Raw genomic sequence first — 12,154 nt, forward strand, 5'->3', positions numbered from 1 at the left:
AATGTGTATTGCATTACTTCACCGGTGGTCGTGCTGCAAGGGAAGTTGAGCAGTTGCTGCTTACAGGAATCTGTCATCAGGTTTTTCCTATCTAATCTGAGAGCAGCATAATGTTGGGAAAGATGTCCTAATGTTGTCAATAACTGGGATATTTGTTGAAGTTTTTCTAAAGTCACTGTTTTATCAGCAGGAGATACCGTAATTATTAGAGGACTACTTGGCCAGCTGCCAGATAGTCCAACCCCGCCCCACAACTGATTGGCAGCTTGCTGCTTATGCACAGCTCGGCATTCAAAAAAGCATTAGATTTACAGCAGACAAAACATTTTTTAATCAAAATTGCAACACCCAGTAAAGTAAGTAAGTGATACATCGTGGGAATCGGGGTCTCGGCTTGTATATCATGCTGTTCTCAGATAAGTAGTAAAACATGGTGACATAGTCCTTTTAATTTCTCTTTAAACTATAGCTGTCTCCACTAGATAGTTCATCAGTATGAGAGCAGTGGGGCACCTGGCAAAAACACTAATCAGCAGAAATCATCTCCAATAGCGACCTGGTATAGTTGATGTAGGGGGTGGAACACAGCAGTGCTGTACATTGCTTAGTGGCCAATGTCAAGCAATGCAATCATCTCCCATTCGGCTTCTTGCACATGGCTGTATTTTCTGTCCGAGTGTAATCCAACAAAACATAGGATCACACTTGGACCAATATTATTACATGGAGCTGTGCACACGTCAGATTTTTTCCTGCAAGCCCAAATTTGATCCGATATTATGAGTCGCATTCGACAATGCAAGCCTTTGAGTCCATGGAAACCACTGGAATGCACTTGGATGACATCTCAGTGCAGTCCAATATCTACAGACTGACATAATGGAGAAGATGGAGACATTTTTTTCTCCATCTTCTCATCCAAGAGAATCAGTGCACACTCTTCTCAAACCCTGATCAGAGTTTAATCAGACTGCTATTTGCATTATCGACCCTATTCTCTTGGATGATAGAATATACAGTCATGGCCAAAAGTTTAGAGAATGACACAAATATTATATTTTCACATGATCTGCTGCCCTCTGGTTTTTATGTGTTTGTCAGATTTTTTTATCACATACAGAAATATAATTGCAATCATATTATGAGTAACAAAAGGTTATATTGACAGTTAGAATGAGTTAATGCAGCAAGTCAATATTTGCAGTGTTGACCCTTCTTCTTCAGGACCTCAGCAATTCTCCCTGGCATGCTCTCAATCAACTTCTGGATCAAATCCTGACTGATAGCAGTCCATTCTTGCAAAATCAAGTCTTTTATTTTGTCTGAATTTGAAGGTTTTTGTTTGTCCACCCGTCTCTTGATGATTGACCACAAGTTCTCAATGGGATTAAGATCTGGGGAGTTTCCAGGCCATGGTCCCAAAATCTCTATGTTTTGTTCCCTGAGCCATTTAGTTATCACCTTTGCTTTATGGCAAGGTGCTCCATCATGTTGAAAAAGGCATTGTTGATCGCCAAACTGCTCTTGGACGGTTGGGAGAAGTTGCTCTTGGAGGACATTCTGGTACCATTCTTTATTCATGGCTGTGTTTTTAGGCAAGACTGAGAGAGAGCCCATTCCCTTGGCTGAGAAGCAACCCCACACATGAATGGTTTCAGGATGCTTGACAGTTGGCATGAGACAAGACTGGTGGTAGCGCTCACCTGGTCTTCTCCGAATAAGCCGTTTTCCAGATGTCCCAAACAATCGAAAAGGGGATTCATCAGAGAAAATGACTTTACCCCAGTCCTCAGCAGTCCACTCCCTGTACCTCTTGCAGGATATCAGTCTGTCCATGATGTTTTTTTCTGGAGAGAAGTGGCTTCTTTGCTGCCCCCTTGAGACCAGGCCTTGCTCCAAGAGTCTCCGCCTCACAGTGCGTGCAGATGCACTCACACCTGCCTGCTGCCATTCCTGAGCAAGCTCTGCACTGCTGGTAGCCGGATCCCACAGCTGAAACACTTTTAAGAGACGGTCCTGGCGCTTGCTGGTCTTTCTTGGGCGCCCTGGAGCCTTTTTGGCAACAAGGGAACCTCACTCCTTGAAGTTCCTGATGATGCGATAGATTGTTGACTGAGGTGAAATCTTTCTAGCTGCGATACTCTTCCCTGTTAGGCCATTTTTGTGCAGTGCAATGATGAGTGCACGTGTTTCTTTAGAGATAACCATGGTTAGCAGAAGAGAAACAATGATGCCAAGCACCAGCCTCCTTTTAAAGTGTCCAGTGGTGTCATTCTTACTTAATCATGACAGATTGATCTCCAGCCCTGTCCTCATCAACACCCACACCTGTGTTAATGGAGCAATCACTGAAACGATGTTAGCTGGTCCTTTTAAGGCAGGGCTGCAATGATGTTGAAATGTGTTTTGGGGGATAAAGTTCATTTTCTAGGCAAATATTGACTTTGCAAGTAATTGCTGTTAAGCTGATCACTCTTTATAACATTCTGGAGTATATGCAAATTGCCATTAGAAAAAATGAAGCAGTAGACTTTGTAAAAATTAATATTTGTGTCATTCTCTAAACTTTTGGCCATGACTGTACACTTGTATGATCTTGACCTTCAAGTGAGCGGGCAATAAGATGCTTTACTCGGTGTTGGCCATTACGCAATGAACAGTGCTGATGTGTTCCACCCCCTACATCAGCTATACCAGGCTGCTGTTTGAGTGGATTTTAGCTGACGGGTGGGGGTGCCATGTATTCCACTAACAGTGAACCCATATGAATGACCTATGGTTAGGTGAGAAATTGTCCGGTTCCGCACTACTTCTGTAATTTTATATATATAGTCTTGGCCGAACATTTTGGCACCCTTGAACTTGTTCCAGAAAATGAAATATTTCTCCCTTAAAATTATTTTTCTCTTTTGTGTATATTGTCTATTATTTCCTTTGTCTGTATTGGAACCACACAGAAATACAGGAAGAATGCAAATTGGACATAATTTCACACAAATCCCCAGTTTACTGACACTGGGCGCTACATTGTGACCCAAAATCCTTTGGTAATCATCGGATTTCATGATGCCTTGAACACAGTAAGGCACCCACTGCCAGAGGCAGCAAAACACCTCAAAACATCTTTGAACTGCCAACATATTTGACTATAGGTACGGTGCTCTTTTCTTTGTAGGCCTCATTCCATTTTCAGTAAACAGTAGAATGATATGCTTTATCAAAAAGCTCTATCTTGGTCTCATCTGTCCACAAGACGCTTTCCCAGAAGGATTTTGGCTTACTCACATACATTTTGGCAAATGACAGTCTAGCTTTTTTATGTCTGTGTCAGCGCTGGAGTTCTCCAGGGTCTCCTGCCATAGTGTTTAATTTAATTGAAGTGTTGACAAATAGTTTGTGCTGACATTTATGCACCCGGAGCCTGCTGGACAGCTTGAATGTCTTTGGAACTTGAGGAGGTCAGTTTATCCACCATCCTGCATTGCAACCTTTCATTAATTTTACTCTGCCATCCACCTGCAGGGATGGACTTGTAACACTGAAATTATTGATAGTTTTCAACAATGTTGGTTCTCAAGTCCTCAGGCTCTGTTGCCATGCTTAGTGTGGCACACACAATGGAAAGATTAAGTCAACGTCTCCCATTTTTATCTGGCTTCCACACCTGTTACTTGCCGCAATTATGGAAAGGTGCCAAAAATTTTGTCCAGCACATTTTTGGGGTATTGCGTGAAATGATGTCCACTTTGCCATTTTTACCTCGCTTTCTTTGTCTTGTTCCAATACACACAAAGGAAATAAACATGTGAATAATAAAATGTGTAATTGCAATAATTTTCTAGAAGAAATACTTCATTTTCTTGAACAGTTTGAAGGGTGTCAACACTTTCGGCCATGACTGTATATATACCAGACCGGTGTGTGTGTGTGTATATATATATATATATGTGTATATATATATATATATACATACAGTAAAGACCAAAAGTTTGGACACACCTTCTCAGTCAAAGAGTTTGTTATTTTCATGACTTTGAAAATTGTAGATTCACTCTGAAGGCATCAAAACTATGAATTAACACATGTGGAATTATATAATTAACAAAAAAGTGTGACACAATTGAAAAAATGTCTTATATTCTAGGTTCTTCAAAGTAGCCACCTTTTGCTTTGATTACTGCTGTGCACACTCTTGGCATTCTCTTGATGAGCTTCAAGAGGTAGTCAACGGAAATGGTCTTCCAAAAGTCTTGAAGGTGTTTCCAGAGATGCTTAGCACTTGTTGGCCCTTTTGCCTTCACTCTGCGGTCCAGCTCACTCCAAACCATCTTGATTGGGTTCAGGTCTGGTGACTGTGGAGGCCAGGTCATCTGGTGTAGCACCACACCACTCTCCTTCTTGGTCAGTAGCCCTTGCACAGCCTGGAGGTGTGTTTGGGGTCATTGTTCTGTTGAAAATTAAATGATGGTCCAACTAAACGCAAACCGGATGGAATAGCATGCCACTGCAAGGTGCTGTGGTAGCCATGCTGGTTCAGTATGCCTTCAATTTTGAATAAATCCCCAACAGTGTCACCAGCAAAACACCCCCACACCATCACACCTCCTCCTCGATGCTTCACAGTGGGAACCAGGCATGTAGAGTCTATCCATTCACCTTTTCTGCGTTGCACAAAGACACGGTCATTGGAACCAAAGATCTCAAATCTGGACTCATCAAACCAAAGCACAGATTTCCACTGGTCTAATGTCCATTCCTTGTGTTCTTTAGCTCAAACAAGTCTCTTCTGCTTGTTGCCTGTCCTTAGCAGTGGTTTCCTAGCAGCTATTTTACCATGAAGGCCGGCTGCACAAAGTCTCCTCTTAACAGTTGTTGTAGAGATGTGTCTGCTGCTAGAACGCTGTGTGGCATTGACCTGGTCTCTAATCTGAGCTGCTGTTAACCTGAGATTTCTGTGGCTGGTGACTTGGATGAACTTATCCTTCGCAGCAGAGGTGACTCTTGGTCTTCCTTTCCTGGGGCGGTCCTCATGTCAGCCAGTTTCTTTGTAGTGCTTGATGGTTTTTGCCACTGCACTTGGGGACACTTTCAAAGTTTTCCCAATTTTTCAGACTGACTGACCTTCATTTCTTAAAATAATAATGGCCATTCGTTTTTCTTAGCTGCTTTTTTCTTGCCATAGTACAAATTCTGTGAAAAGAAAAGGGGGAGACAGGGCGCTTCCAATGCGTATGTCTGTATGGAAAGTAGATGAGTGCACGGCAAGTGTTAGGCTCACCTGATAGGGTTGTGAGAGTCACAACACTTATAATCGCATAAAACAGCTGCAGCAGTCTGCACGAGGTCCAAGGACTTGGTACAAAGGCTGGTAGTGCAATAAGAGATTGCACTGCTGTGGTAGAATTCAAGGTATCTTTATTGCCAACGCATTTCCTGAGCCAGTCCCAGCTCACTTCATCAGGGCCCTGATGAAGTGAGCTGGGACTGGCTCAGGAAACGAGTTGGCAATAAAGATACCTTGAATTCTACCACAGCAGCGCAGTCTCTTATTGCACTACCAGCCTTCTCATAATACAAATTCTAACAGTCTATTCAGTAGGACTATCAGCTGTGTATCCACCAGACTTCTGCACAACACAATTGATGGTCCCAACCCCATTTATAAGGCATGAAATCACACTTATTAAACCTGACAGGGCACACCTGTGAAGTGAAAACCATTTCCGGTGACTACCTCTCGAAGCTCATCAAGAGAATGCCAAGAGTGTGCAAAGCAGCAATCAAAGCAAAAGGCGGCTACTTTGAAGAACCTAGAATATAAGACATATTTTCAGTTGTGTTACACTTTTTTGTTAATTATATAATTCCACATGTGTTAATTCATAGATTTGATGCCTTCAGAGTGAATCTACAATTTTCATAGTCATGAAAATAATGAAAACTCTTTGAATGAGAAGGTGTGTCCAAATGTTTGGTCTGTACTGTATATATATATATATGTGTATATATATATATATATATATATATATAGCGAGGAAATTAAGTATTTGATACACTGCCGATTTTGCAAGTTTTCCCACCTACAAAGAATGGAGAGGTCTGTGATTCTTATCTTAATTATTAGAAAATGGAAGAAACTCAAGATGACTGTCAATCCTCCACAGTCTGGGGCTCCTGCAAGAGCTCAACTCGTGGGGTAAGGATGATTCTGAAAAGGTCAGGAATCAGCCCAGAACTACATTCTCAAACATTACCATTAGTAACAAACTATGCCGTCATGGATTAAACTCCTACAGGGCCCGCAAGGTCCCCCTGCTCACGCTAGCACATGTCCAGGCCCATTTGAAGTTCGACCATCTGGATGATCCATGGGAGAAGGTCATGTGGTCAGATGAGACCAGAATATAACTTTGTATCAACTCCACTTGCTGTGTTTGGAGGAAGAAGAAGGATGAGTACAATCTATAACTTTTTGGCATCAACTCCACTCACCGTGTTTGGAGGAAGAATATGGATGAGTACAACCGTAAGACCACCATCCCAACTGTGAAGCATGGTAGGGGAAACATCATAATTTTTTGGGTGCCTTTCTGCAAAAGGGACAGGACAACTGCACAGAATTGGAGGGAGGATGGATGGGGTCATGTATTGCAAGATTTTCGCCAAAAACTTCCTTCCCTCACGAAGAGCATTGAAAATGGGTCGAGGCTGAATCTTCCACCATAATGACCTGAAACACAACTAAGAAGTGGCTTCATAAGAAGCATTTCAAGGTCCTGGAGGGCCTAGCCAGTCTCCAGACCTGAACACAATAGAAAATCTTTGCAGGGAGCTGAAACTCAATGTTAACCAATGACAGCCCTGAAACATGAAAGATCTAGAGCAGATCTGTATGGAGGAGTGCGCCAAAATCCCTACTTCAGTGTGTGCAAACTTGGTCAAGAACTACAGGAAACGTCTGTCCTCTGTAATTGCAAACAAAGGTTTTTGTACCAAATATTAAGTTCTGTTTTTCTATTGTATTAAATATAAAATGCAAATTAACTGTGTAAAAATTATACAATGTGATTTTAAGGATTTATTTTAGATTCTGTCTCTCCCAGTTGAAATGTACCTACGATAAAAATTGCAGACCTCTCCATTCTCTGTAGGTGTGAAAATGTTTAAAATCAGCAGTGTATCAAATACTTATTTTCCCCATTATATGTATATGGTATTCCTATGAGAAGACAAAAGTCTACACTCACACTTAGTATCTCGACTTTGTTACAAATAAATAAGTATTTTTGTAATTTTTGTATTATTTTATCGTCCTTTTAAACTTCATTGTCTCTAAAGACGGCAGTTTATATCAGTTCTTATGTTGTCCTTTTTTTTCCTTTCTGAATGGATCCCGAAGGTATCAAACAGAAAAAGGACAGCTTCTTATCTAGCAAGCCTCGCAAAACACACAACCTCTTTACTCCATTTCAGACGTCATCTGACATCCAAGATACAGCCTTTGTTTCCATTTGTGAGCCAAGAAAACTGGGTCAGTTAATCCAAGTAGAAAACGTTATTTTAGTGAGTTAACTCTGTGTGATGAACTGCTGGAAAGAAAGTCCCCGGCTAGTACTTCACAGTGAGATTCACAATCTCAGAGCTCACCCTGATTTACAGTCACATGGAAAAACTCAATTTTGTCTCAATAACTTCATGGTTCCCCCCCAAAAAAGTCACTGTAATTTCCTTTCTGCCCATTGTCTCTAAATCATATTTCACTCTTGTTGTTAAAGGTACTCCATGTGAAACTCAAGGTGCTGGCAAAACTGCAAAGGACTAAAAAGTCATGTAAATAATGTATACGAGACCAGGATCAAAGAAGGAGTTAAGACAGTGTGACCTTGATTAACAAAAAGACACTATTTAAGCCAACCTCCTAATTACTAAGGTGGCTTGCCATTTAATACTGTGATCTTGTTTCTACTACATCAGAGGAGCGTCAAGCAAAAGAACAGTCAACCTGTCATATAATTGTAGTCATGGGACACCTTTGACTGTTATTGTCCTTAACCCGTACACATTGCTATGCAGGACATTAATCATATATTTTGAGCATCAGTTTACTTAAGAGCTGCATAAGGTTACCAAAAATATTAAAAAGCAAAATTCAGGATTTTTTTTTTACATCTGTGTGTTAAAAAAATATAGCAGTTTTTTAGCTGTCATGATCTTGAATTCCGCTGTTCACGAGTTATAACGATTACTGGGAAAGATTGGTGACCGCCAGTCTAGCCAAAATTGGTTCCAATAGTGGCACATGGCAGCAATTCCCAACCTGCTTATGCATTACTTCCTAGTTGTGCAACAGTTGGGAGTGGTGGCTGGTGTATCTCTGTCTAATTAGGCAGATTTGCCCTTTGGGAAATATGGGTAATAGCTCTCATGAGAAATATAACTGAACGAATTGTTGCTAACCCTCAGACATAACGTGGAAAGAATTGTATAGAGTTTTTAACCACTTAAAGGTGTTGATTGGTTGAGAAAACCCATTTTAGAATACATTCTTAAAGGGAACCTGTCAGCAGGATTGTGCTCATTGACCTACAGACAGTGTCAGGTTGGCGCTTTTATACTGATTAAAATGATACCTTGGATGATGACATCCGTCTTGTGGTTGTTGTTTAATCTTTATTTTCAGTTTTCAATTAATGAAATTCTCATGCTTCTGGGCGGCCTGTGGGGGGTCTTCATGTGGTGCTCTGATTAGATATTCATCCTTATGGGTAATGACAGGTCACTGATCCCTCAGTGGCCTGCCCCCTATTTTACATACTGATTATACTATTGTTTAAAAAAAAAATAACATGCATTATGCAGCGCCATTTTGCTAGGGAAAAAATAGTAGGCTCCATCAAAATGGTGCCGCCAGCTGAATCTTGATGGAGCCTAATTTTTTTCTCTAGCAAAATGGTGGTGGCGCCTGCGCAGTAACATCTCTCGTGTTCCGATAGATGATACTGCACAGGGGCGACCGTCATTTTGATTAAGATTGTTTTTCCAACAAAACAAAATGCCTAAATAAAATGAATGTATGCATATTATACATATTATCATTCAATAGCGCAGGCGCCGCCGCCTGCACAATGAATTTTATTTATTTACAAACAATAGTGTATTCAGTATGTAAAATGGGGTCACTGAGGGATCAGTGACTTGTCATAAGCCATACAGATGAATACCTAATCAGAGCACCACATGAAGACACACACACATACACACACACACACACACACACACACAGAGGACACCCCGTAGCATGAGCATATCAATAACTCAAAACTGAAAATACAGACTACCACAAGACGGATTTCATCACCAGGTATCATTGTAATCAGTATAATGGCACCGACCGGACACTGTATGTAGGTTACAATCCTGCTGACAGGTTTCCTTTAAGGATTTCCATCAGTTAGCTAGAGTGTAGAGAGACTACATCGTCATCTTGTGTAGACCTGTCATGTCCATTCAATATGCAACTTCATTCAATATGTCCCACTGATTTCAAACCCTAGAAGTGCAGCTAGGAATGATCTTTCCCTGTTGTGTGAGTAAAGAAAAGTACTGAATTATCTAAAAGTGTGCACACATAGAGTTTTTACTTTGATTTTTAAGAACTCCCTTAGTGTTTTTTCCCTAAAGCAAGGATATACTTTTCCTGGGCTCTGGATGTTTATCCAATGAAGTCGCCACATACCTTAAAGTGCACCCAACACCTGTTTTGGCCGCTATAAGATGTGGCTGCTGCCTTTCATGGATTATCTACAGCATTCTATAATGCTGTAGATAAGCCCCGATCTGGCCTGCAAGATAACAAAAATAAGTTTTATTATACTCATCCGGGGGAGGCGGTCCGGTGTGGTCCAGTCCGATGGGTGTCGCAGATCTGGGTCCGGCGCCTCCCATCTTGTGATGCCGTCCTCCTGCTTGTTTCATTGCTCTCAGCATCCCACTTCTGTGCATGAGTACTTCTCTGCCCTGTTGAGGGCAGAGCAAAGAGCTGCAGTGCGCAGGCGCTAGGCTTCTTTGACCTTTCCCGGCGGCGCCTGCGCACTGCAGTACTCAACAGGCCAGAGAAGTACGCCTGCACAGAAGTGCGATGCCAGGAGCGAGGAAACAAGCAAGAGGGCGGCATCGCAAGAAGATGGGAGGTGCTGGAACTAGATAAGCCCTGAAAGACGGTGCCGCATCTTATAGCGGCCAAAACAGGTGACAGATTCCCTTTAAAAACATTGCAAACACCATATGATTCATGAAAAACTCTTTAAACATACTCGGTAGTGTAAGAACAGTGGCTTGTGAAAATATTCAGGTTATCCTTGGATGGAGATGCCTGTAAATTGAAATAAGACAAAAAATGTGGGAGTCTTAAAAAGTTTAATAGTCCTGCCCTAAATAGAAGAACCATAAATAATCAGTATCTTATTTGCTTCATGAAGTTCCGATATTGATCATTGAGCCCCGAGAAGAAAAGAGCTGAGTTGTCCTCTCACATTTACTCTCTGTAGTAAGATGCAGAACACACAGACGTTAGATCACCTCATAAACTAGGATACCAGCTTAGTTGAATGCGCCCACCCAAGTCACCCTTGTGTTGGTGAAGCCCCTGGAACTAATGCTTTTTTGATGATCTTTTGTAGCTTGGATGAAAGTGATGTCAACGACATAAAATGAGCCATGGCTGGTGAGCTGCAGTCTCAGACTGTGCGATGACTGACGGTCCCTGGGGACAGAATCACTCAGTCTTGTAGAATGGGGTGACATTTAGGAAAGAAACGCAGAGGAAAATGTCATGCTTAAAAAATTAGGTTGAAACATGCTGGCTTCTGATTTATTTTTATTATAGGCAGTGTTGGAATAGTGATGGATTATCAGACTTGAAAATGTGTGGTGGATTTTTCACATTTTGCTTTAATCAGAATAATCTAATTTTCCGTAGTGTTGAGTATGTGGAAGTCAGGCTAGTGAGGCCAGATGGATGCTTTTTACTTAAAAATCTCAGCAATAATCTAATGAAGTCAGCAGGAATGTAACAGATTTACCCCACACGCTCTTTTATTAAAATTATTTGCAAGTGTGCAAAGGGGAACAGAAATATGGCAGTTTATGCAAAAGAATAAACATTTGTCTTGTCTAACCTAGTATACTAAATCAAGATAATTAAGTTCTGACGGCATAAGTATACCCAGCAGAGTCCACACAAATGTCTGCCTTTATATTCTCCCAGCCTTCATGTATACGGGAATCTAACATGCAGATGGAAGGTAGATAAATAGATGATAGAAGAAAAGAAAGATACTGTAGATACCTTCTCAATTGCTATATTTCCTCTTTTAAAATAAGAACAGCAGAGACTCTGCTACGGGCGCCGTGTCAGCTCTCCCAGGGCTTGTGTGACATTATGTCATGAGAGCCCTGCAGTCAATCAGCAGTCACTTCAACCTCACTTCCTTCGGAAAAAAATTACACCCGGAACAAGTGAGAGCTGCTGCTCTCTGACTCCCTCCATATGTTAAAGTGAAAGAAGTGAACTAGAATGTAGGTCAGAATTCATGCAAAGAGTAGGAGCGTGTTCACACTGGCCATTAAACAGTTAAAACCGAAGATAGAAATAAATTGAATATATACCCTGCTATAAGTAGGTAAAAAGAAATAGTGCTTATAAAAAACACAGGATACTTAGTAAACTCTGTTTTTAATCAAAAAAGTGAAAAAAGCATCCCACCAGCTCCAAGGTGTATTCAGTCAGGACCGTCCTAACCTCTAGTATTAAATCTGGGCATTATGTTTATATAACTTCCCATTGCTGGGTGTCAATATTTGGGTCCCAGTCCTGCTTGGACCTTATTCACATTAAGGTCATTTTCCACACATAATAAGGTTTTAATACTAAAGGTTAAGACCCTCCTGACTGAGTACAACTCGTCACACCTCGTCACTGGTGGGATGGCTTTTACATTTCTTTAATCAAAACTATAGTTTAGTAAGTAAAACATGCTGTTGCTTTTTACTTACTTTCAGCAGAATATATATTCATTTTATTTCTATCTTAGATTTTGTCTCTCCATATGTTAGTTACGTGCAAACGAAATGAGAGTGAAGCTGCCAGTGATTG

General features: G+C 41.1%; 1 protein-coding gene across 9 annotated transcripts in view; it reads left to right on the forward strand.

The window, feature by feature from the left end:
• RARB (retinoic acid receptor beta) overlaps positions 1 to 12,154 on the forward strand; it is a 965,418-nt gene that overhangs the window by 883,486 nt on the left and 69,778 nt on the right. For 6 of the 9 annotated variants that reach the window (XM_073568382.1, XM_073568363.1, XM_073568375.1 and 3 more), the window contains one exon: positions 7,400 to 7,531. The exons of the other annotated variants lie outside the window; for them this stretch is intronic. In XM_073568382.1, coding sequence (XP_073424483.1) covers positions 7,400 to 7,531 — 132 coding nt within the window. The remainder of the gene's footprint in view (positions 1 to 7,399; positions 7,532 to 12,154) is intronic. 9 annotated transcript variants of the gene reach the window in all.

This window comes from Dendrobates tinctorius, unplaced genomic scaffold, assembly GCF_039654945.1.
Source record: "Dendrobates tinctorius isolate UK_male_01 unplaced genomic scaffold, ASM3965494v1 ptg000005l, whole genome shotgun sequence".
Classification (NCBI taxonomy): domain Eukaryota; kingdom Metazoa; phylum Chordata; class Amphibia; order Anura; family Dendrobatidae; genus Dendrobates; species Dendrobates tinctorius.